At 40.6% G+C, this 23,851-nt stretch overlaps 5 protein-coding genes across 5 annotated transcripts; 2 read left to right on the top strand and 3 right to left on the bottom strand.

The window, feature by feature from the left end:
• Window positions 1-5: 5 nt before the first annotated feature.
• On the bottom strand, window positions 6-14,704 carry MONOS_3111 (putative F-box and leucine-rich repeat protein 2/20; the record flags this gene model as incomplete). The annotated part of the gene is made up of 2 exons (XM_067873087.1): window positions 6-25; window positions 403-14,704. The coding sequence occupies 2 exons, from the start codon at window positions 14,702-14,704 to the stop codon at window positions 6-8; spliced, it is 14,322 nt and encodes a 4,773-aa protein (XP_067720005.1).
• A 1,039-nt stretch (window positions 14,705-15,743) lies between these two features.
• MONOS_3110 (Thymidine kinase) lies at window positions 15,744-16,451 on the top strand (the record flags this gene model as incomplete). Its single annotated transcript, XM_067873086.1, has 1 exon — window positions 15,744-16,451. The coding sequence occupies one exon, from the start codon at window positions 15,744-15,746 to the stop codon at window positions 16,449-16,451; it is 708 nt and encodes a 235-aa protein (XP_067720006.1).
• Window positions 16,452-16,757: 306 nt separating this feature from the next.
• On the top strand, window positions 16,758-17,551 carry MONOS_3109 (uncharacterized protein). Its single transcript, XM_067873084.1, has 4 exons — window positions 16,758-16,804; window positions 16,891-16,919; window positions 17,025-17,084; window positions 17,192-17,551. The coding sequence occupies exons 1-4, from the start codon at window positions 16,785-16,787 to the stop codon at window positions 17,413-17,415; spliced, it is 333 nt and encodes a 110-aa protein (XP_067720007.1). The 5' UTR covers window positions 16,758-16,784; the 3' UTR covers window positions 17,416-17,551.
• MONOS_3108 (putative inhibitor of growth protein 4) lies at window positions 17,540-19,733 on the bottom strand (the record flags this gene model as incomplete). The annotated part of the gene is made up of 6 exons (XM_067873083.1): window positions 17,540-18,495; window positions 18,644-19,078; window positions 19,141-19,204; window positions 19,256-19,413; window positions 19,469-19,540; window positions 19,607-19,733. 6 exons carry the CDS (start codon window positions 19,731-19,733, stop codon window positions 17,663-17,665), a joined length of 1,689 nt encoding a protein of 562 aa, XP_067720008.1. The 3' UTR covers window positions 17,540-17,662.
• A 181-nt stretch (window positions 19,734-19,914) lies between these two features.
• Window positions 19,915-23,488, bottom strand: MONOS_3107 (putative Ubiquitin-like modifier-activating enzyme 1 C (Uba1C); the record flags this gene model as incomplete). The annotated part of the gene is made up of 4 exons (XM_067873082.1): window positions 19,915-21,953; window positions 22,079-23,215; window positions 23,290-23,363; window positions 23,436-23,488. The coding sequence occupies 4 exons, from the start codon at window positions 23,486-23,488 to the stop codon at window positions 19,915-19,917; spliced, it is 3,303 nt and encodes a 1,100-aa protein (XP_067720009.1).
• Between the last annotated feature and the right edge of the window lie 363 nt (window positions 23,489-23,851).

Below are 23,851 nucleotides of genomic sequence, written 5' to 3' on the forward strand. Positions count from 1 at the left end.
TAGTGTTAGCTCTTCAGTGCCATGGCTTTAGCAAAACATAATAATTATAAACAAATTTTACAAATAAATAAACAACAAACAGAACGACCCTGATCCAAAAGACAGAAATATTTCTCAACTCATAATAATTAAGATGCAAGCTTCAACAAAATTAAATAAAACATATACTCAGCACTCTATCTTAAAACACAAAACAACTATTACAAATGTATTGACAGAAGCCGATAAAAACACTCAAAAAAATGAACTGAAAATACAACAAAAGATTCACACAAATGCTTTCAAGTTGAAAAACTTCCAAAAGAAAACTCAAACATCATACAGGTTTTAAAAGAAAATAAATCGTTTTTAGAATGGCTCGATGCAAACAACGAATGGTTGGAACAAAATGGTTATTCAAACAAGAATTTGTTTGCGACGCGCATGAAGAAGTGAACTCCTTCATCGTAACTCGTGGGTTAGATAACACAGATTTATCATTTACAGGTAATTCAATTTGAACAGAAAAGTTTTTTACAGATTTTTCACTCGAAGGATGCGATGAACACAAATTCTTTCCAGGAGATAAAAGAGATGTGGCTGCAACATCGTCTTCCAACTCCCAATCGTCTGGCCAAATGAGAAAGTTGAGGAATGAAGGAAGAGAAAACCGAGTAGAAGAAAGCAAATCTGGTGCAATAGAATTCAGAAGAGAAGGCGAGATTGGCAGAGACATAACAAACAGATGGTCGATAAAGGAGATTAACTGACTGACGTCCTTCTCTAACAGTCTTTCAGTTGCCATGCTTAAGTCTTTGTCCAAAGAAAACAGAGATGTTTGACTCTCGTTGAAGCTTGTTTGAGTAAGTAACGCACTGATAGGTCGTGGAGGAACAGGAGATGCTCTGTGTGTAAAAGATGAGCAGCTCGAGGAAGAAGGCAAAGAAGACGCGGTTTCAGAACTTAATGATAACACTGTTGCAGGTGAAAGAGGGCGCGGTGGTGGAGGAAGGGGAGGAAGAGAAGCAGAGCTGCTTGATTTCGGCATTGACGAAGGATAAGGCGAGATTGAAGGCGAAGGTGAAGAAGATAAAGACTTAATCGAATCATTGCTGTAATCAGAATGAGAGATCTTAAAATCAGGTGAGACAGAACTGGAAGGTGGAAGAGGCAGTTCTGTAAGAAGGCTACGTGAGCTTTCTCCCTCACTTTGAGATGTGGAAAATGAGCGTGTTGATATCATCGATTGAGGCTCGGATAACTTTGCCGAAGAAAACTTAACGGTCTTCTGTTTTTCTATTTGATGCTTCTTTTTGGATTCGCCTTCAGTTTCAATTGCATTTTCTTTGAGACGAGGCATCAGAAGTGGCCGAGCTCTGTAAAATCCACCCAATTTGGCGAGTGGAGTGTAAAGAGAAGATAAAGAGTTCGTCAATGTGTAGTTCAGAGGATTAATAGTGAAAAATATTGAAGAAGGAAATACAGCTTGATGAGCTATGGAAGGTACGGAGCATTCGTGGAGATAAAGAAGAGCTGTGCAAATATCGAGTGCGATCTTGAGAATAACAACAGGCGAAATGAAAAGTTGGAAAGGCGATTCGTCGAAGTCTGAGTCAGCAAACAAACTGGGCTTCATTTCTCCAGCTGAAATGTGCCTTTTGCGTGGCAAAGGCAAAGAATGGTGACTTTCTTGTGGAAATGAAGCAAGTGGATGAGGAAGCAGATGTTTGAAATAACGAACTCGAAACTGTTGATCATCACCAGAAAAATGCAGGAGCTTTTTCGCTTTTTTCGTTGAAGCCTGCTGCATTTCTGTCAGCTGAGACAGAAAAGCGTTGCACGAAAGAGCATATCTTTCAACATTGACATGAATTGAAGGAAGAGCTCGCACAGCAGAAGAATGAAGAATACACGGATGAGATAGAGTTGATTGAAAGAAGGCTGCTGATAAGTAATCTTGCAAGGAAATTGTGCTTCTATCGCACATACTAATTCCAGCCAACCGAACAGTTAGCCCAACTCTACGAGACAAAAGAGCCAAGTAATGACTGTTAACTTTTGGAGATTTCACAGAAGTTTTTAAAGGAGTAGAAGTTACAGCTTCATAACTTGGCAAATTTTGGATGTTTAGGCATGGAGATGATGGAGTATTATCAGATAAATTTGATCCAGAATCTTCGATATTTTGTTCAGTGAAAGTTTCGTATTGAGAAAGCAAAGGAGACATTGAGCATGAACGAGATGAACTGCGCATTTTATGCAAATCTAAATGAGGAAGGTAGCACACAATGAAAGAAGGAAGCTCCATTGGATTCGGTTCTTCTTGCTTTTGGTCCACAGCAAATGGATCAAAGAGAAGAAAAGATTTCGAAAACCATTTTGAGAATGAAGAAAAGAAAGAAAGCATCTGGCCATGCTTCGATTTAGCAAAATTCTTTTGGTGTGTCAAGCATGGATTATATGCAGCTTCCTTTAAAGAATAAATATTGTCTGACACTTGTAAAGATTCGCTATTTCTACTTGAAAGATGAGCTTGGCCACTTTCCTCTTTGAGTATTGCGTTTGCATCTTCCGATGCTTTCATTGAATGATCAGCATCTAATGACATTGTGCTTACAAAAGAATTATTAACTTTTTCATCAATTGAAGCGAATTGTTCAGAAACTTCAATTAACTTCCACCATTTCAACAGTTCTGAGATTGTTAAGAATGAGTCAAAAGATGAACCAAGTGTCATTTCAGGAGCAGCAGTGTGCAGCAGACTCAAAAGGTTTTGTAACCGATTGCTCGTGAGTTTTGAGGAAATGCAATATGAGTGATATTTCTCTCTCACATAGCGCATAACATCTATTAAAGGAGAGCATGATATTAAACGCAGAGTATCTGAGTTGTGGTCTGTTTTTGTGAAAATAAATGGAAGTCTCGAAAAAGGCAAAGAATGAATTGTTTCCCAATCAGGATATTGATGAGAAGGAAGAATTTTTAATCTTCTATTATTTTCTGTGTTTTTCTGTGGTTTTGATTCGAGATCATCATCCGCATCTGCATCATTACGAATAAAGTCGAATGACAGATCAATTTCTTTTGGAAGATCTGGCAACGATGATTTATTTAATGCAACGTTACACAAAGAATAAAATGTTGCTTCGCCTTCAGAGTTAGTTGAATCTTCATTTACTGGAGGGATACAAATGTTGGGCTGTACAGTCATGCAACAGAATTCCGCCGTTCCATCAGACTTATTTTTGTCTTTAGAACTTGTCAACTTTGAAAGAAGACATCTCACAGTATTGCAAAGCACAACAAGCACCATGTCTACAAAATGTGGATGATGGCCTGCAACAGTTATATTCACAATTTGTGCTTTTTCTTCTGAAGGAAGTCGACACTTTTGATTACATTCAATCAGAAATGTTAAATCAAATGGAACAACAATTTTCTGCTCGGATTGTTTATCAACTTCGTTTTGCAATGAAGCTGCTTCAATGTCTCCCAAATTTTTTATGTTTTGAGAAAATGAATCAATATTTTTTGAATTTCGTTTGTAATTAACTTTTCCATCTGCAGAAACAAAACATTTGTTTGTTTTGGATTTATTCAGTAAACGTGACATCGCCTTGATCAATGGGAAATATCGAGTGTACTTTTTCTCCATTTCAGAAGGAATTTCTATCAAATTGTCAGCATCTTTCTCCTTTTTAGTTTTTTGCTTTTTTGCCATTTTCTCAGATTTTTCTTGCCTCTTTTCTTTCTTTTTCTTTTCATGCTTCTTTGAACGGGAACGTTTTAAATCTTTCAATGACGAATCTCCTTTAACATCCACAAATTCTAACGTCCTCTCAGAAATGGTTGCTAAGTTCTTGCTGTTTAAGCTGATTGGTAAAAATGATTTGAATCCTCCAATGACTCCACCACAGTTAGATGGCTCATGAGATGAGGCTTTCCAAGGAACAATAAACGAGACTGCTGGTTGAATTCCGTTCAGATTTTCTTCTTCACACTTATCTTTGAAAGTGGCAATTTGTTTATTCAATTTTGATTCTGCTGTTCTAACAAATGATGTAAGTGATGGAAGCAAAGTCGAAATAATTGCAGACACATCAGCGGACGTAATGAAAATTCGTGAGCGACTTTCAACTTTCAGTCCAAAAGCATAAGAAAAATTATGACAAGGCTTTACGATTGAAGGAGAAACAGTAGTTGAATTTTCAGAATTCAATTCTGAAGGATTTGCTGGTGAAACTTCTGTTTTGTATATATTTGTTTCATCTTTGTTTTCTTTAAGAAGAAAATCAGTATCTTTCACAAGAGAACACGACGGCCACAGGCAATTATATGAAGCATCTTGTGGCTTTAAGCCCAGATGAGCATAAAGCCACAAAGGATACGAATGTGCCTCTGAGACAGTTGAAGACAAATTATCGATAAAGTCGTGAGCATGCTGACAATTATCAGCACCTTCATTACACATCTTATTTACATCTCCAAATATTTGTCTTTCAACAAACTGCCTCAGATAAGCGAATGCCAACACAAGCACATTATTTGAGTTTGCCAGTCCATCATCTTCACACAAATACTTCTTCATATGTTTTTGTGATTTATCATCGGTATAATACAACTTATCTGCTGCAAAGAGGTAATTTAAGATCCACATAGAATCGACAACGACTTGAGACTGAATAGTGCCTTTGAGCTCTGATTGCTTCAAATCAGTAATTGAATGCTGAATCAAAAAAGAATGAAGTGATGAAGGAATTGTCAAACGAGGAAGATATGCGAAGATTCCCCAAGTACTCATCGATCGAATAAAGCTATGCAATGAAGAGTTTTTGATGCCATAGGAGCTCGCCAACTTTTTGAACTCGGAATATGAATAGCATATTTGAAGCCCATGTAACAGCAATGGGATAATCTTTGCATCTTCTGTCACTTCTGTTGCCAGTTTTTTCTTTTTCTGCGGATAGCACAGTTCCATAAACTTTAACATTGTTTGTATCATGTTGATCTGCTCTTCACTATGCTCAAGCGCAGAGCTTCTTTCCCAAAGTTCGTTCCACAGTGAAATATGAGATGGCTCAAGAAATTGTGCGGTGGCAGGAAGTGAAAATGTTGAAAGCAGACGATGCAGCGAGTATAGAAACACATTTGCTCCAAATGGCTCTGATGCAATTGGCTTCAAAGCACAGCATTCTTCTGACTCTTGTTGCTGCATTGAATCTGGCTGCATCTGAAGTGCTTTTTCCACAGCTTGATCTGTTGAGTTGCTGACCTCTCGAAGCTTGTCATTTGCGTTCTTTGGATGCTTTTTTGAGGAAGAGGAAGTTTGCTTCTCATGAATGACAACCCAAAAAGGATGATGGAAAACATCTTGAAATTCTGACTGGCACAACTTTGCAAAAGAAACATTTGTATGTTCATTAAACTCAGAATGAGAAACAGAATGATCGTCAGAAGCTGAACTCGAGGGCACCTGTTTTGTAACTGCTTCGAACACTTCCTCCATTGAGCCATACTCATCCATCAAATCCGGCCCGACATCCATCGATTCTGTTCTGTGCAAATCGGATGGATGAAATGAAAGCACACTGCTGATAATCTGTGGTGTCTTCTCTCTTGCTTTCTGCAGCTTCTTTTCTCTCACCGCTGCCTGAAACGCCAGCAGTGGAGGTGGACCTGCAACAAATTGAATGGAACCGCATGAAGCACATTTCATGGACGGCTTAGTTCGATCCATCGTTTCATTTTGGCAATGCAATTTTTTATTTTCTTCGGTTAGTGAAACATTATCACTGCAAGTTAAGCGTCTTCCTGCAAATGAACCTTGGAACAAAGGAAGATTGCCTGTGAACAGAAAATCTTTTTGGTTTTCGCTTTCTTCTGAAATCCTGCAACATTTTGTAGAATATTGTTTCTTGTATGACTTACTCAAAAAACCTGAGCAAACTGTTGGGTGCAAAGAACGAGGAGGAGCATAAGAGAAATTATTGTTGCGATTAAACTCAACGATTGGAGAAGGTGAATTTGTTCCTTGTGGAAAAGAGGCAGAATTCAATGAATTTTGTTCCATATTTGTAAAGTGAGATAGAGAATTAGAAACAGAAGAAGGACGAAGTTGATCAGATGCAACAGTTGGGTGATATGAGGCAGATGCAGATGAAGTACGAGGATGCAACGGAGGTGATGGGATTGGAGAGAGCCGAGGAGATGGAATTGGAAGGTGTGGTGGCGTTGGAATATGCTGTTGAGAAAATGGAGGAGAAGGTTCAGAAGATACCTGCAAAGAAAGCGAGTCTAATGAATCAAGCAAAGCTGGTTGAAATTCTGGTGGAATTGGCGAGGAAACTGGATTAAGCGGAGGAGAAGTTGCAGATCGGGTTGATGAAGGATAAGATTGCGTTGTTCCATTTTCAGAAAATGTATTCTTTTGTGTCGTGTTCATTTTTCCAAATCCGTTTGGAAAAGAACTAAGAATTTGTAATGAATCCTGAAAAGTTTGAATGCCTGCAAGAGATGTTGCTGATCCTAATGATTTATGTGTGAATTTGCTGATATGATGGTAATTATTGTTGGTATCATGGCTCATAAACGATTTATCCGAATTGTGCGAATTCTGTTCGAAAGAGGACATTTGCTGAGAATTTAGTGTTTCTCTGCTTAAGGTGTCCTGAAGCAATCTCGAGCTAACTGGGGTGTTATCCTTTACTTGCTCTGTTGAATTATCCAATTTTGATTGATTATGGCTCTTCTTCAGTGTCTCCATCGGAGCATATAAAAGAAGTTCTCCATCGTTGCAAATTGTGTCTGTCCACTCAGAAATACAAGCAACAATCGCTTCAGTCATCTGTGCAACCTTTTCATTAACAGTTATTGAAGATGATGTTTCATCCTTTTTCGTAACCATCACCAGTCCTTTATCAGAACCAGATGATTTTTCTTTATTGGTTTCAAAGTTTGCATTGTTGCCTCCTTCTGTTTGTCTCTCGTTTGTTATGCTTTTATTTTCATTTTCGACGTTGTACCAACTTTGAGAAATGAGCACAGCATCATCTTGAATCCCTTGAGGCGGGCGTGCTTCGGATGCATCAACATCACATTCAGCAACTTCAGTGCTTTTTGAAGGGCTCACAACTTCATCAGGATTTAGCTTGCTCTCATTTTTGCTGCTGCCGACAATGTCAAATTTCTGCTGCACATCAGACTCAACTGTTGTGTAACTTCTCTCCATTTCAGTGCTTTTGCTCATAAAATACACATTTCTGTCTTCAACTTCTGAAACCCAAAATGATGAAGGCAAATTGATTTCATCCTCCTCCTTTTCTTTATCAACAGTTATCATCATTATATTCTTGTTCTCTATCAACTCTTCTTTCATCAGATGCCCCTGGAGCTGAACATAATCAAGATCATCGACAGGAGAAAGATGCTTCACCATTTTATGCTCCGCGATTTCTCTTTTTGAAAATGGAACTTTTGAATTACTTGAAACAGGCAGTGAAAGAGGTCGAGTGATTTCTGTTTTTCTTCTTTTCTCAAAGCTTCGGGTGTGCTCGGTTTCAATTTGCATTGTATAAGATCTGATAGGCTGAGGAGGATGAAGAGTGCTTAATTCATTCGCTTCAGAAGATAAATGATCTTCAGACATAACAACATTGATGATCAAATAAACAATAAATCGGATGCCAAATGCCAGGGCAATTTCATGCAAACTGTTCAATGTTGCAAAAAGAGAGCAGACAAATGACTGAGGAAGAGAGGCCTTTGGAGCATTTCCAATTGCGCATCTAGTTGAGTCTGAAAAAGTCAGCTGATCAAAAGAAAGAGAAAGAGAAAGCAAAATTGGAGTCGGAAATGTGCTTATAGTCGAAGGAAATAAAGCAGTTTGTTCAGATGTTTGAACGAATGAGCGAAAAGAAAGGCAGAGCCAAAAAAGGCGAGAAAATGAAAGAGAAGAAGGGATGTGGAGAATATGAGTGTGCTGTCCAGGAAGAGGATTGTTGAATAGCGTGAATGTCTCAACTGAAGAATTATGAGATGATGCCAAAACAATTGGTTTTGCATCATCTTCATTCGAAAGACTAACGTTGTTGTCGGGTGTCGCAACTTTGTTGAAAGCGTCGTTGAATGTGCTCTGAGACAACGCACTGAAAAGCGCTGATGACAACGGAGAATGCGAAGAATTACGAGAAAAACCGTTTGTTTTGCCTTCGTCCGATAATGCAATCACCCGAATGAACGAAAGAGGAGAAGGGGTGATAGGCAACGGATGATCGATTGCATCGGATGATGGCTCTGCCTTTCTCTTCATCTCAACAGCTGTTATTACTTCTGCAACAATTGGTGCTAAAGATATTTCTGAAGGGGAACGAGCCATTCCATCGCAAACAGAGAACTCTAAAGGCGAAGCAGAGTGAAAAGCTTTCCAAAGAGCAGAAGTGCTGATCATCTTCAATATCTTTTCTGATGTTGTGTGTATCCACTCATCCAGCGCCTCTTCTTGCGACGCTCTCAAAATGAACAGCGGAGGAGGATTGAAATTTTGTAAAATTGACACAAAATGATTTGGAGAAGAATTAGTTTCAGAATTTGTTTGAACAGTGTTTGGTTCAGACGTTGCTAACAATTGCCGTTCAACGTCTCGAAAAAACACAGAGCCAGAAGCAGAAACAAGCATTTTTTGTAGAATTGAGTTAAGTTGCGAGGAAGCCTTCGCAATGTAGCTTGCGATTGGTGGAGCAGGGAATGAGGATGCCAAGAGCAACTGATGTGTCATCCGCAGAACAGTCAAAAATGTGTCTGGCAGCATCAGATTCACATGAAACGGAGGGCAGATGTGCTGAAAAGGTGATAATGAACTTGAAGCAGGCATTGGAATGGCTTCAATGTATTTCAAGAAGAAACGTTTGAAAGGTCTGTACTGTTTAGACAGATGGCGAGATCCAAATGTGAAAGATTGTTTTGCTTCAGAGCGGTGGTTGGTTTGTGAATAAGACGAACGAGAAACAATTTCTGATGAATTTTTATCGAAAATTTGGTAAGTAGAGTTTAACTGAAGAGACGCTGTTGAAGCTGAAGAAGAAGAATCAGTCGAAGTACTCGACGATGAAGACATCCTCTTCAGCTTCTTACGCGGCAATGTATTCGCCTGACTATCCAATAACTCGCTTGCTTTCACTGGCTCATCGATCTTCTTTTCAGAGGCAGTTGCAGAATTAGTCGATGCTGTTCGAGCCAGCCGCGAATTCTTGCGCTGCAGCTGATATTGTGCGTATCTCTCGCTTTTCTGCGCCTTTTTGCGGGCTTCTTTGTAGTTCTTTGAGATCTCTTTCAGTTCCTTTTCCACTTGCGCCTTCAGATCTTTGGCATATGACTGGATGCTCAGCAGCTTAATCTCAGATGCCAAGCGAAGAAGCGGATCTTTCGGATGAATCAAACTGAAAGAAGAGGATGATGCAATCTTGGATGTTGCCCTTGTGGATGCGTTGTTGACAGAGACAAGAAGAGAAAGCGAAGGAAGCCTTGTGATAGAGCCAGGAACCGACCTCAAAAAAGGATTGAATGACAGGTTCAGAAACTTCAGGTGCTCAAACTGGCAAATCGAGGATGGAACAGTTGTTAGTGCATTATGAGACAAATCGAGATATTCGAGTGTGTTAATCAGGCGTGACTCTGACGAAAGGGCTGTAGAAGCAATCAATTGAGATAGCTGGTTCGATGTGAGTGCACATCCTCTCAATGAGAGATGAGTCAGTGAAAGAGATGACAAAAAGTCAATTGGTGAGAAAATAGAAAGCGACAGAGGTTTTTCAGAGTTTATCAGTTCATCTTGTTCTAACTCAATGTCACCACTTTGCTTTGAAAAACTAAGCAGATTCATCAGATGAGCACAAGGGAGAGCCGCCTTCATCATTCTTGAGAGTGGAATTGTTGAGTAATGCAGATCAAGAACATTACAGTCTGCAAGAAGATGCTGAAGCATTTCTGAAGTATCAGAGGAAATTGATAGTAGGGCTTCGTGGATAGACAATGAATGCTTTTGATTAGTATGAATTCCGTTTGGCCTCTGTGATTGCATCAGCGCTTCAGCCAAACTTGAAGGAGAATTCATTGTTGAAGGCAACAGTTCAGATGAGACAAAGCATTTTGTTATAAATTTTGCATAGCTCAAATGGACGTGGATGATTTTCGCCAGATCAATTGTGTGGAATAAGAGAGGAAGTGTGCAAACAGCAACGTTTTGAAGGAAATTATCCATCTGAAGCATATCCAAAGCAGATTGTGTTACTTGAATAATTATAGGCGAACGTGGTAAATCTGGCATTTCTATGCACTGAAGATTAATATATCGTTCATAATGAGATGTGATACTCTTCATTCTTTGAACCTTCACTTCATTTGATGATTCCTCTGAGAATGCTTTCTCATCAGACAAGAATGAAAGCAACCGCAGTGTCACAATGCCCATTCGAATGAACAGCGATGGAGGAACACAGAGCATCGCGCAAATCGACTCCAGCTGGTCTTTTTCTGTTATCGGATCGATTTTCTTGTCTGAAGCAATCATCCGCATCAGAATCATTGCTGCTTTCGAGTCGTCGTTTTCTCGCACTTTCTCTCTTTCGGTCAAAACCTGCTTCCATTCGCCTGCTTTGACTTCGTCGCAAAGCAGCTCTGTGAAAAAGATTGATGACTCGAAAACTGCTGGGATTGATAGAAAAACTGTCTCAGAATTCAATTCTGTCTCATTCGAGGCGGTTTCATTCCAATCAATTGTATCCTTTTCCTCACAAACTTCTGCAACTGTTCCTTCAGCCTCAACATTTGTGAGAGCATCCGTCCATTTCTCAACAAGAGCCACAAGCGCTTCTGTTTCAGGCATCTCCCACATTCTCTCTCCTATTCTGTATGGATCAGACCCTCTTCGCAGCATCCGCAGGACATGAAACACAGAAAAGACATGTTGAAAGGGGGATAAATCTGAGTGGGTGTGTTTTTCATACAGAGAATGAACCTCAACATGATTGGGTGAAGAAGCATCCTGCTCGTCCTCTTCTTTCTGACTCTGTTTGGTCCGTTTCGAATGCGACGAGGAAGAATACGAATGAGACGGGGGAGCACTCAGAAGATGAGCAAGTGCTGCATCACTCTCTGCAAAGATGCTCTGAACAGAACGCGACAAAAGCACCGAGTGAAGGAGAAGACAAGGCAGCGATGATAACACAGCATCAGCTGCGCCAAACAGACAGGAATGGAAGAAGCGCCGGGCTTCTGTTCGGAGTGAGGCACAGGCTGTTACCAAAGAGAGGATGTATTTGTTCTTGTTTGGATGAAGGGTGGTTAAATCAGGTGAAGCAGAATCCGATAAAGACAGATCAGAAGTGTCATTCTGTCGCAATCTCTGGATCAGATCGGCAGTTGCTTCAAAAAGAAGCACAACTCTTTTATCTTTCTTTTCTCCTTCGCTTTTTTCGCCTTCTACCAAAACATCATTACTCTCAACATTTTGAGTATTTGCATCAAAACGCTCACTCAAATTTACCAGAGCAGTGTCAATGCCAGCCTCAGGTGGAATATCACAGCCCATAAAGAGGAGAAGCACTGCAGCCGCAGCGTCTTCGATGAGGAGTGCATGAACAAGAGGATGGCTGCTCAGAAAGAGAACAGGCTTCGGCGGCGACTGCAGGGCAGAAGTGGCTGCGGAGGCTGGGTGGATGCCTGGGAGAGAAGGGCTTGGGGCCTTTCCAGGTGAGGAGAAGATAATCTGAGAGGAGGAAATATCGCGTTTGATGCTTTTGCGTGTGGAGGGCTGGACTGTCGTGCCTCGCCGAGAAGAAGAAAAAGAAGAAGGGGGAGGAGGAGTGAAGGACAGTTGAGGCACTTGAGACTGGACAGAAATAGAAGCACTGGAAGCATTGCGTGAATGAGCTGTCTCTCTCAGATAGGACGAAGAGAAAGAAGGAAAATCTGAACGGCTGGATGACTCACTCACATCAACCAGCGGGGCTGCCTCGTGAAAGGGGCAGATGGTCTGCGATCTGCTTTTCTTCATTGGAGCTGACGAAGTCTGCGGAGGCTGCTTGAGAGAAGCAAACTGGGCAGGGTATTTGTTCAGCGAAGAGAGCAAGTTGATTGAGGGAGACAGCTCATCTGTGCCTGTCTGCTGTGCCAGTGTTTGTGTGAGAAGGAGAGAGAGAGAAATGACTGGCAGAAAAAACGAGTCAGTGATGATTGCCTGGCCCGAACAGGAGCCAGCCAACGGAAGCTGAGGGGAAGCAGTGGAGGATAGAGGAGGTTGGAGCGAGGTGTGGGAAAGCGAGCTGTGAAGTGTGCTGTTTCTGTTCTGAACGCCCCAGGGATGTGAAGAAGAAGAAGAAGAAGAAGTTCCAGTTGGAGAGAGAGGAGCAGATGGAGCAAAAGAAGAGGCATTGTTTGAAGAATTACGAGAAGATTCGGCTGATTCGTGTGTTGGATAGCTGTAGAGGGTGCCAAACAAAGTGTTGGTGCCTGTTTTCAAGGGAGAAGACAGAGAGATTTCGCGATGGCTCAAAAGAAGACGGAGAAGGGAAAGGTTTCCGGACTGAACAGCTGCCAGAATGGGAGTGGAATTAGCAGAGAGAGTTAAAGTGGATGTGGATGTGGATGAAGAAGAAGAAGGTGATGATGAAGGTGATAATGAATTAGCAGCATTTGAATGAGCAAGAGAAAAAGAAGAAGCTGAAGAAGAAGATGAGGTTGGTGAAGAGGTAGGTGATGAAAGTGTTGTGTTGTCTGAAGCAGAAGAAACCGAAAGAGGAGCAAGTGGCATCAGAGGAGCGATTTGAGAGAGCATTCCAGAGAGAGAAGATGCTGAAAGAGAAGAAGCAGCAGCGGAAGGGTCTGTGACGTGTGACTCTGGAGACGGTAAGCAAGCATTTGCAGGTGATGAAGAAAAAAGAGGAAGAGAAGGAGAAGAAGATGAAAATGAAGATGAAGAAGAAGAAGAAGTACCACCAGCATTCGCAGAATTTGGAGAAAGCATGGGAGAGTGTGAAGGCATAGGCGACTGCATCGGATTTGGTGAGCTGTTGCGAGGCGAAGACTGAGGAGAGAGCGGAAGATTGGCAGTCAGCAGAGCAGGGGACATGACAGAGGGCGGGGGTGTCGGCACAGCACGTGTGTTTCCCACAGGCTTGTCGATCATGTCCATCCAGTTCTTGGTGATGTGGCTGGGAACACACAGGCCCCGCGGAAGAGGAGCCTTGATGGCCTGCGATGTGGCGCAGTTCGGGCTGCAGCCGGCGTCGAGGAGTAGCTGCACGACAGAAGAATGGCCGCCGCGTGCTGCGCATATCAGCGGCGTTAGCCCTCTTCCGTCGGGGGTGAAGGGGCCTGCCCCGTTGAGAAGGAGCAGATGCACAAGCGGGACGTGGCCAGCGAGACAGGCGAGCATCAGGGCGTTGAATGAGTGGGTGGAGCGTGTGTGGATGTTCGCACCGCGCAGAAGGAGCTCATTCGCAGCCTGTACTGCGTGTGAGAGGCAAGCACACATCAGCGGGGTGATGCCATCAGCATCAGTCGACAGCGCATCGATGGACATTCCATTCGCCAGGAAGAAGCGGAGCAGGCCGACGTTGTTCTCTTCGGCAGCGATGTGCAGCATCACTCCTTTGTTCCTCCTCTCACAGCCAAACATCTCCAGTCTCGTCAGATTCGGGCAGTGGCGCGCAAGCAGACGGATAGACTCGTCGCCGATGAGCTCGCAGTCTTCCAGCGAAAGCGACTCGAGACAAGGGCAGCTAACAGCGAGGGCAGCCACAGCAGCGTCCGTCAGGGAAGAGCAGCTCTTCAGCTTCAGCTTCTTCAGAGTGGGGCAAGAGGAGGCAAGAGAGGCGATGAAGGAGTCGGTGACTCCGGTGCAGAAGGAGAGGTTGAGTGATGTGATGGGAGGAAGAACTGGTTTGGTTGATGGAATGCAAATGGAAGGCTGTGGAGATGATGAGGAAGAGGAAGAGGAAGAGGCAGAGGAAGAGGTAGATGCAGAGATGGAATAAGAAGTAACTGATGATGGTAGTGATGATGAAGGTGGAGGAGGAGAAGGAGTTGGAAGAGGCTCCGGAAAGTCGGCTGGCATTGGGTATGTTGGAGAAACAGATGGGGAATGAGTAGGTGTGTGGTACATTGCAGACTCGTCAGCCTGTGGAAGGGCAGGCGGAGGAGGCACAACGCTTGATGGATATAGTGCTGCTGGTACTGGCGGGGGAGATATTGGCTTCTGAGAAGCTAACGATGTCGATGGCAAAACAGATGTTGCTGCTGACTGGTTCTCCATCGACAGGTCAAGGCACCTCAGATCCAAAGCAGACAGAGACTTGCAGTTGCTGCTGAGTGCTGAGATGCCTTCGTGGGTGATTTGAGAGCACCATCCGATCTTCAGCACTTGCAGATGCTTCAGGCCGACAACTGCGCTTGCTGGTGCAGACGGCATGGGCGGAGGAGGAAGAGGCGGTGTTCCAGAGAGTGACAGCGCAATAACAGAGGAATCTTCTTCGTTTTTGAGAGTCGATTCGAAATGTGTATTAGATGGTGTTGGAATGCCAGTGAATGTCTTTGCTTCGTCATGAGATTTTTGCGACTGGGAAACACCGAGTTGATAAACAGAGTTCTTTGAAATATTTTCTCGGTCTTCTTGTTCTATTAATCCATCTCTTAATTTATCGTGTTGCTTTCCAATTACAAAAAGCGACATATTTGTTAACTTTGTGCAGCCTATTAGATTTAGCTTTTTAATTCCATGGCAATGAGCTGCAAGTGATAAGATAGAAATATCAGTAAGTTGACTTAATCCTCGTAAAGAAACATTTTCCAAAAAGGGTTGGCTCTCAAAAAACGTGGTGATTGCTCTATCAGTTAATTCACAAGCTCCATAAAAGGATATAGAAATTAGTTTTGGACAAAGTGTTGATAATAAAATCACTGTTGAATCATCAATAGTATCTCTTAATAGAGAAAGATCAAGATGTCTGAGCGAAGAAAACGATGGCTGCTTTAAAGGAATAAAACCAATTGAAGAAATGTTTGTTTGTCTCAATGAGAGTGAAGATATATTTGTAAGTTGAGAGAGCGGAAAAACAGCTTCGTTACTTATTGGACATAAATTCAAAGAAAGTGAAGTAAGGCATTTATTTCTTGATAAAAGTTCGGAAATAATACTGTCATTTACTTCCTCTAAGCCATCAAGGATAATTTCTTCAAGTTGTGTAAAATTTGATACAATTGCACGTAAATCGTCTGTAGAAAGATGTATATTATGTGCTAAATTTAATGTTTTAAGGTTTTTCGATTGAATACAAAGTTTCACTGTTTTTTCTCTCTTTAATCTTAATAATGAAAAATCTAAAATTGTGGTGTAAATACGAAGTGCATCTCGAAAATTTCTGCTCACCAGCATAAGAGACAATCTTGATTCAATTCCGCATCTGGATAAAATTGCACCAAGCACTTCGTGCGGAATAGAATTAAGATTCATCTCCAATTAATTTTCACAAATTACAGTTATTGTTATGGCCAGATCAAACATTTTCGGTTAAATATGATACAGTATTCGTCAGAAAAAGAGATTGTGTTCATGTTCATTTCGTTTTTTTGCTGGAATAATTATTGTGCAAAAAATTCTCCTCGAAATATCTATCGAAAACAATATATCTTTGTCAAAAAAATAAAGGGATAAGATACGTTGGAAAAGCAAAATACTATTTGAAGTTATTCGTAAAAGTTATTTGTTTAAAATGATAAATGAATATTATGACATATCGCATGCGATGTCTCAGCGAAAATGCCCTCCTGAACCATGTGGAAGCATTGAATTAATAATTGGACCAATGTTCAGTGGAAAGACTACTGAATTGATAAGACGAATTCGTAGGCATTCCTTAGCAAAAAGAAATTGTATTGTTATCAAATACTCAAAGGATCGCAGATATTCGGAAGATAAACTTTGCACGCACGACCATTTTACATATGAGGCAATCTCATGTATTAAACTGAAAGATATTGAAGATTTAGTGAAAGATGCCGAAATAATAGGAATAGATGAAGGACAATTTTATCCAGATTTAGTGGAATTTTGTGAAATGCAAGCGAATTCTGGAAAAATTGTAATTGTTGCAGCTCTTGATGGAACATTTCAAAGAAAACGATTTAATGATGTTGTTGATCTAATTCCGTTATGCGAATCAGTTGAAAAACTCAATGCGGTCTGTACAGTTTGCGGAAGAGCTGCTGCATTTACAAAGAGACTTGTTGATGACGATTCAATTGAACTTGTTGGAGGAGCTGAAGTGTACACTGCATTATGCAGAAAATGCTTCTTTGAATTTGATGAAAAAATGAATGAGCAGATGAAGGGATCGAATTTTTTGAGTTCTTCACCGGAATGCAAAACAAATGATTTATCACCTCCTTCATCACCTCCGACTTCACCAGATTCATCATAAAAAGAACATTAAGGTTATATTTATTTAAAAAAAGAGGTTAGCATTGAAAAATGGATTAACCTTCATTTCGCTTTTTATAGTTTTTGTTTTATATGTTTGTTATATTCTTTTTTGATTTTCTTTTTTTTTTTTTTTTTTTTTTTTTTTTTTGGAGGATGTTTTTCTTAAAACATGAATTTTATTTTTATTTCAAATTTTGAAAAGAAGAATAATAACATTTCTTTTATAATTCAAAATTATAAAATTTGTATTAATAAATCAATTGAACATTGTTTCTTGTTCAAGGATCCTTTCCCATTGAGGCAATCTGTTATTTACAAAAATAATTGCAGCATGGAGAAGGTAAAACAAACGTTTGTTACCAGCGTTTGCAAGAACAAAACTGCAATGATACTATTTCTTGTTTGTTTAATTTAATGATCTTTGATAATAATTGAAGTAAAAGCGTAGAACCAAAAAAGAGAACAAGTTTGTTAAAATATATTGTTATTTTTCAGAAACCATTGCATTGTTCATTTTCTTTTCAATTAACATGTTCAAATAATTATTATTTATGAATTCTTTATATTTTAGCCACAGCTACCGTTGAGAGAACTCCTCAGAAATCAAAAGCATCAAAATCACCAATTAAATGTACGATTTAAATAATTTTAAACATATGATTCAACATATCCTCACTATTGTTTTGTTACATGAATTTTTTTATCTGTGTGCACCTCTTTTTTTATTGATACAAGCAGCGACTCCAGCTAAAACACCTAAAAAGCAGTCTGCATCAAAATCTCCTGCACCAGCCAAAAAGTTATCGAAAAAGCAAGTTGACAAGAAAACTCCAAAAGTATTGAAGTCCAAAAAGGGAAGAAAAGGCAAGAAGGGAAGTGCAAAGAAATACATGTGGATGATTGTTGGTGTTGCTGCAATCGGAGCTGCTGCTGCTGCAGGCTACTACTTTATGAAAAAGTAGAACGGCTTTATTATTTTGCGTTTTACGAAAATTTTGTTCACTAGTTTTGTGAAATTTGTGAAATTTTTGTACGAGGTCGTTATTTTGATACAATTTTTTTCACAAATTTCAACATAAAGAGGAATTTTAACTTTTATCCTTTTTTAATTTTTTTTGCAATCTCAAAAGAAAAGAAAATATTTTTGAAGGATAAATGAAAAAATTAACAAAATAAAAAAAATAAGCTTTCTCCATATATAAATCACTCCTAGCGAAGGGAATGTCCGCGCTTTGCACAGTTTGGGCAAAACCATTGATCCACAGGAGGTTGCTGAAAGCCCATGCACTCCAGATGGAACCACACGATTTTGCATCTTGGATTGTCGCATTTTATCATCGTGCCAAACGATGGCCTCCCGCAAATGCAATACGGCCCATCAATGTCATCATCGTCATTCACCGCAGGCGAGCGGGCGCTGTCTTGCTCGCTGTCGAAGGCAGTCTCGGGCCCGTCAAAAAAGTCGTCTGATGAAGTGAATGATGGGGAAGTGCCTGGGTGGCGAGAGGAAGAAGAAGAAGAAGATGTTGCCATGGTTGCAATGTCAATTGTTGATACGGTTGAAGAGCGAGCATGTGATCTGCTTCTTCGAGAGGATGAAGTGTTGTGTGTGGATTGCGACGAAGCTGGTAAGGAAATGAGTGATGACTGGTCAGAGCGGAGCATCGGACGAGAAGATGCTGGAGAAGGTGAAACGGAAGAGCGTGAGACGCGCATTGAAGGTGAAGTGGAGCGCCTTCTGGTGGTGTGGTGGCCTGAAGAGCCAGGCGAAGGTGAAAGAGAAGGCGAGGCTGAAGGAGATGTTCCGAATGAAAGCGCACTGGGAGAGCCTTGTGGAACAGGTGATGATATGCTTCCCATGCTCCCGCTTCCTGACGCAAAGTCGTCTGCACCGCTGCCAGAGCTTCCTCCATCGTTTTTTAAATTGCTGCTTGAACTGCCTGTTGGAGTTCCTGCTTTGTCTGATGATGATGAAGGAGATAGAGACGGGGAAGGGCCTGTGCTGCCACTTGTTTCTGGAGCTGGTTCATCTTGTCCAAACACTGTTTATTGGAAAGGAAGCGTGATAAATAAGTTTGGAAAAAAAATGATGCTTATGAAATAATTTTATGCCAAAGTATAAATTCAAAAAAAATTATTTTCTTTCTCAGCTTCTAAAAAGAAAAGATTTCCTTTTCATAATTATCAAACATTCGTGCATCCAAGCTTCTTCGTCGTCTTGATCGGTGGAGGTCACTCCAAATGAAGAATTTTCTCCGGTGAAGGGAGAAGGTGCTGGCCCAACTTCTGAATAAAACATCGAGTCTGGTGAATGAGAAGGATGAACGGTCTGGTCGCTTCCATCAAACATTCCTCCAGGTGAGCCAGACCTATATCCTATATAATCTTCCATATCTTGTTCCATATGCATTGAATGAGGATGATGAGACCCTGGACCAGCACTTTGCCCTCTTGTCACATGCCCGCTACGGCCTTGTTGTTGCAATATTTTCCTCTGGTGGGATCTTCTGGGAGAATACGATGGATCTAGATATCCGTGGGTTGAATGCCTTTGAGCTCCTAAAAAGGCTTGCATTTGTGGTTCAGCCACGTTTATTGGCTTTCCTTCAACAAACTGCACTCCCTCTGTAAAAAATATGAATAGCATTTTCATAAACATATGCATTTAAAAAAAACATTCGTCAAACCTTCCATCAAATCCATTTGAAATCTTTTAAGTAATTCATTCAGTTGTTTTAGTGTATCTGCGGTCTGATGAAATTTTCATTTAGTTCAAAAAATTACATGAAAAGCAAGACAAACTCTCTCTTTCATCTGTTCCGCAAAATGTAGTTTATCATTCACATAATACATGCATTTTGTAAAAGCATCTTGTGATGCTTTAAACAGTTGGCGAGCCTGAGGATGAAGACGTCTTGAATGAAGTTGTTCATTAATTTCCAAAAAATTTCGAAAGTTATCTGTCGTTATATTTTCAAAAACTTAAAAGTAACTTCATTGAAAATGCATGCATACCCATATAATCGCTGTCTGCATTCTTTATTGACGTAGTTTTGCGAATAATATCTGATCGCAATTGTTCTGACACTTTCGAAATAAAAAAATATTCATAAAATGATTTTATTAAGAAAGCAAAGAATTACACAAAGATACATTCGATCCCTGCTTCAAGATAAGACGTTTGATGAGGATGCGTCATTTTAACGAATTGCCTTATCCCATGATATTTCTTGCATGTTTCAACCTGAACCAAGCAGGTACAAATAATTACGAAATGCATGCTTTAAAAAAGAATAAAGTGCGTTAGCATTTTTCAATTTACACAAAATATTAAATAACGTGAAAAATGAAGCATTTGAAAATACATCAACTTTTCATTTAAAAACAACAAAAAATACAATCCCAATAAGTGTAGAACAATTACAAATGAACGAATGATTAATACGATTCATGTACAAATATTATTTAATTGGAGGATATTTCACAACAACTGGAGGGCAAGTTATGACTTTCTTTGGCTCTGACAGAGACATTCCCATCGTATCGATTGTGAGAGAGCTATTTATCAAAGACTCGTTTTCATCCATCGCCTCTTTCACCAACTTCACAATGGGCGTAGAAAGAGCTGTGTTCTTCTTCTCCTCGTCCTTCCAAGCTGAGTTGAACAGGATACCTGCGCCATACCCAACGAATGTTATGCGTAGTGCCTTCTCTTTGCTAACACGTTCCAAAACAGCGCCCAAAGTTGGTATCTCATCAAATGACAGAACCATTCTATCCCAAATGGTGTAATTTTCATCCTCATCTCCAACTTTTGGAGCGGGCATAGGCTCAGAGTAGGTGATTATCCCAATAGCGAGATTCACAAACCAGTTACGATAAGCATCAATCTTCTTGTATCCTTTCACATATGACATCATATCAAAGCATGTCAGTGCAGACACAACTGCTGTTGTTGTGGCAATGGCTGGAATGATCTTCCCAGATATTTGCTTGATGTGCTGCCGATCAGCTGTTGGAATCGAATAGTTAATCGCCCGCAGATTCGCACAGCACGAAATAAAATCAATGTGATGATTGTTGTCATCATCTTTCTCAAAGTCGATTCCATTCACTTTCAATTCGTTGTTTAGCTTTTCCAGATCTTTTCCTGTTGGAAGTTGTGCAACTGCTTCTTTGTAGCATTTTTCTTCTTCTTCAGCTGCCTGAGCCGTCTTTGACTGTTCTTGTCCATCATTTGAGGCTGTGTTGTCTCCAACATCCAGAGAGATATCAGAAGTTGGCACAAATTGTTCCACAGTTGTTGATGATGCAACATTTGTTATGTAGCTCCAGTCAAGTTTGCATGCCCCGTGGCGGTTTGAAGAAGAAGAGGATGAAGAGGAAGAGGAAGATGCTGTGCATGAGCAGGATGGCACTTCAACTCCATAATTCATCGCACGAATAAATGCAGCGTATCCCACAAACTGAACGTGCATCTCGTTCTTCGGGTCGAAAGGTGTCGGAGTTGGCATTCTGTTCTTTCCAGACCAGAAAGGCACTCCGTATGTTGTCTTCGCATCGGGTGGGAAGTTGTGCAGCAGCTGTTTGATCTGATTGACAAACAGCCTTTCAAACAGCCTTCGCCCCCACATAATGCAGTCGTCAAAGTTCTTTGGCCTGTCTGTGATGAGGTTGCTCACGAGCTTCTTGATTGTGGATGTTTTGGAAGCAGAAGACGAGAGGCGAGTGAGATAGCCAGCTGGATCTCTCAAATACGCTGCGACATCCGACGCCTCCTCTGTGAAGACAGACACAAATATCCCGCGTGCGTATTCAATTGTATGCTCAATCAAATACGGCAGGTTTCGCACAGTGCACATCGCAATTTCGTTGTCAGGCTCGTCCTGCGAGTTGCCGTAGTTCTCTGTCAGAAACGGGATCACACTCTGTGTGTTGCCTTTTGTTCCGAGTGTACCACATTCAAACAGCGCCTTCTGATACGCCACGCACTGCTCATCCACATACAGCCTCGAAGGCAAGTTGTCCAAGGCGTTTCCGACAAAATCAAGCGATTTCCAGAATGTCGCGTCGAACGGGCCTTTTTCTGTTTCTCGGCCGACTTTGGAAACAAGCGGCTCAATCGAAACAGCGTTGTTGATCTGCACAATCGCCTTGGCAGCAGTCAGCGACTTGGGCTTCTGGATGTCCCACGGGCGGAAAAGGAACTGCCTGCTCAGATTAGAAATCTCAATGTTGTCCATGTCTGTCACTGTGATGAGCCCGTAGTCTTCACTTTTGGGGTCTTTGCACTCATTCTCAAAGTTGCAGCCGACTCCCATCATCGCCCAGTTCTTCAGAGTTTCGCACCCAACAGCACCAGAGCCAACAAGAAACGTTCTCAGCTTGCCAAGCTTCTTCTGCAAATTGCGACCGAAGATTCGAATTTGACCATCGTAGCGGCAGTTCAGTGGAGCGGCATCTGCTTCTGAGGGAAGGTCAAGCTTATCGAGATCAGTTACTATATTGTTGACGGATAACGTTAACAAAATTACATTTGAGGGAAAAATTATGAGAGAGAACGAAAGAAGGAGAAATAAATGGATAAAACGATGATTTATATAATTTTAAATATATTCTGCACACTTCCATTTACACCATATCCAAGGCATTGTGAGTTTTCAACAAAGAGCCATTGGTTAAGTGGTGTCAGCTTGTTTGTAACTGCTTTCATAACTTCTTGTCCAACTATGCCACCCAGACAGGCACATGTTGGTGAAAAGTTACCTGAACTGACACGAGCAAGAAGAGTTATCAGAGACTTCTCAAATACGTCATTGGATGAAGTGTTTGAATCAGAAGAAGAAGCAACAGCAGAAGAAGAAGATGATGATGATGATGATGACTCTTCGTAAAGAGAAGGGAAGTACCGCTTATGTAGCCTCTCAGCTTCGTTTGCAACCTCCTCGCTCTCCTCCTTGTTGTGAGGAAGAGGATATCTTCCATTGTGCCTTTTGGCAAATTCAGCAAGCGCACAGAATCCGGCAAAAAATGATTTTGGTCTTTCTGGATGCAGAAAATCTTCAACTGGATGCAGCGTCGGTTTTTCTTTTAATTCATCAACCAGAGAACGGTTCTTTATGTGAGTAGGAACTTTCACTTGAGTGATGTACCCATTTCCTGTGTATTCATGAAATTCGGTTGTATCAATCTCAACATAAAACGCCTTTGGTGATATGCGCTCCACTTTTGCTGGAGGCAAGTTGTTGATTTCTGTCATTCCTTCAACAAGAGAAAACTGAACATAATCTCCATCAGCATATGGATGCGTTTCACCCTCAGGCATGGAAATGCGTGCTTTCTTCTCTTTGGAAATTCCTCCAACAACAACAATCTGACAACGTTCTCCGTCTGAATCTGTCACTTCATGGTCATCTCCACAATCGACAAAAATTCGTCCAAATAATCCAGCTTGATCCACTGATATGAACTTCACAGAATTCTCTCGGCATATTGTGCTAACCCTTACAAGTTCATCAAGAGCTGCATTGACCATAACTACCACTTTATACTTCTTTATCAGTGTGGAATCTAGTTGACTGGTAAAAGCCTGAACATGAACATATTCATTTAATTCAGCAAGTTTATGTAAGCAACATTGGGCCCTATTCTTTCCGACATCAGATTCAGATAAGTAAAATTGACTCGATAAGTCGGTAAGCTGGGTTAAAGAAGTGTCATGAATCGCCACAACTCGCACACCAGAAAGAATAACATTCTTTGCTGAAGATTTTGAAGTTTCAAAAAAATAAACAAAAAAGCAATATTTTTCATAAGTAATTGAAATTAAAACCAACCAATTTCGACTCCAGTTCCATTCATTCCAGATATAATCACGGAACTGTGAGATATTTTTTTCATCGCATCAAGCCTGTCAAAATGAGACGGAAATTTAGCATATTTAATCAGATGTTCAATCTAATTGAAATTATTGAATATATACCCAAAAGTGTGGATCTGTCGATCGTAACGAGCGAGTTCTTCTTGATCTTCCATTTATCAGATCTTTAACCTTTTTTTTATTTGTGAGAATAAATCGACTTTCTCATTTGGAATTGAGGGGGAAAAAAATATTGAATCGTACTTTTCAAAAGTATTTTCCGTCAATGAGAAAAGAAAAAGATAATACCATAACAAATAATTTATTATAGAAAGTTTTATGCTTTATTAAATAAATTAAAAATATTCATAAAAATTCATATAACGTTTCGATAGGAAAATATTTCTAACGTTTACTTTCAAAATATAGAATGATACCATGCTTTTTTCTATATCTCTTTTGTAAAAAGATTAATAAAACTTCTTTCCCATTCGTCATAAGGAGTCAGAGAACACATTTTCTTGGTTTGGGGGAAAAAC

Source organism: Monocercomonoides exilis (genome assembly GCF_001643675.1).
Source record: "Monocercomonoides exilis strain PA203 chromosome Unknown scaffold57-524287, whole genome shotgun sequence".
Classification (NCBI taxonomy): domain Eukaryota; phylum Preaxostyla; order Oxymonadida; family Polymastigidae; genus Monocercomonoides; species Monocercomonoides exilis.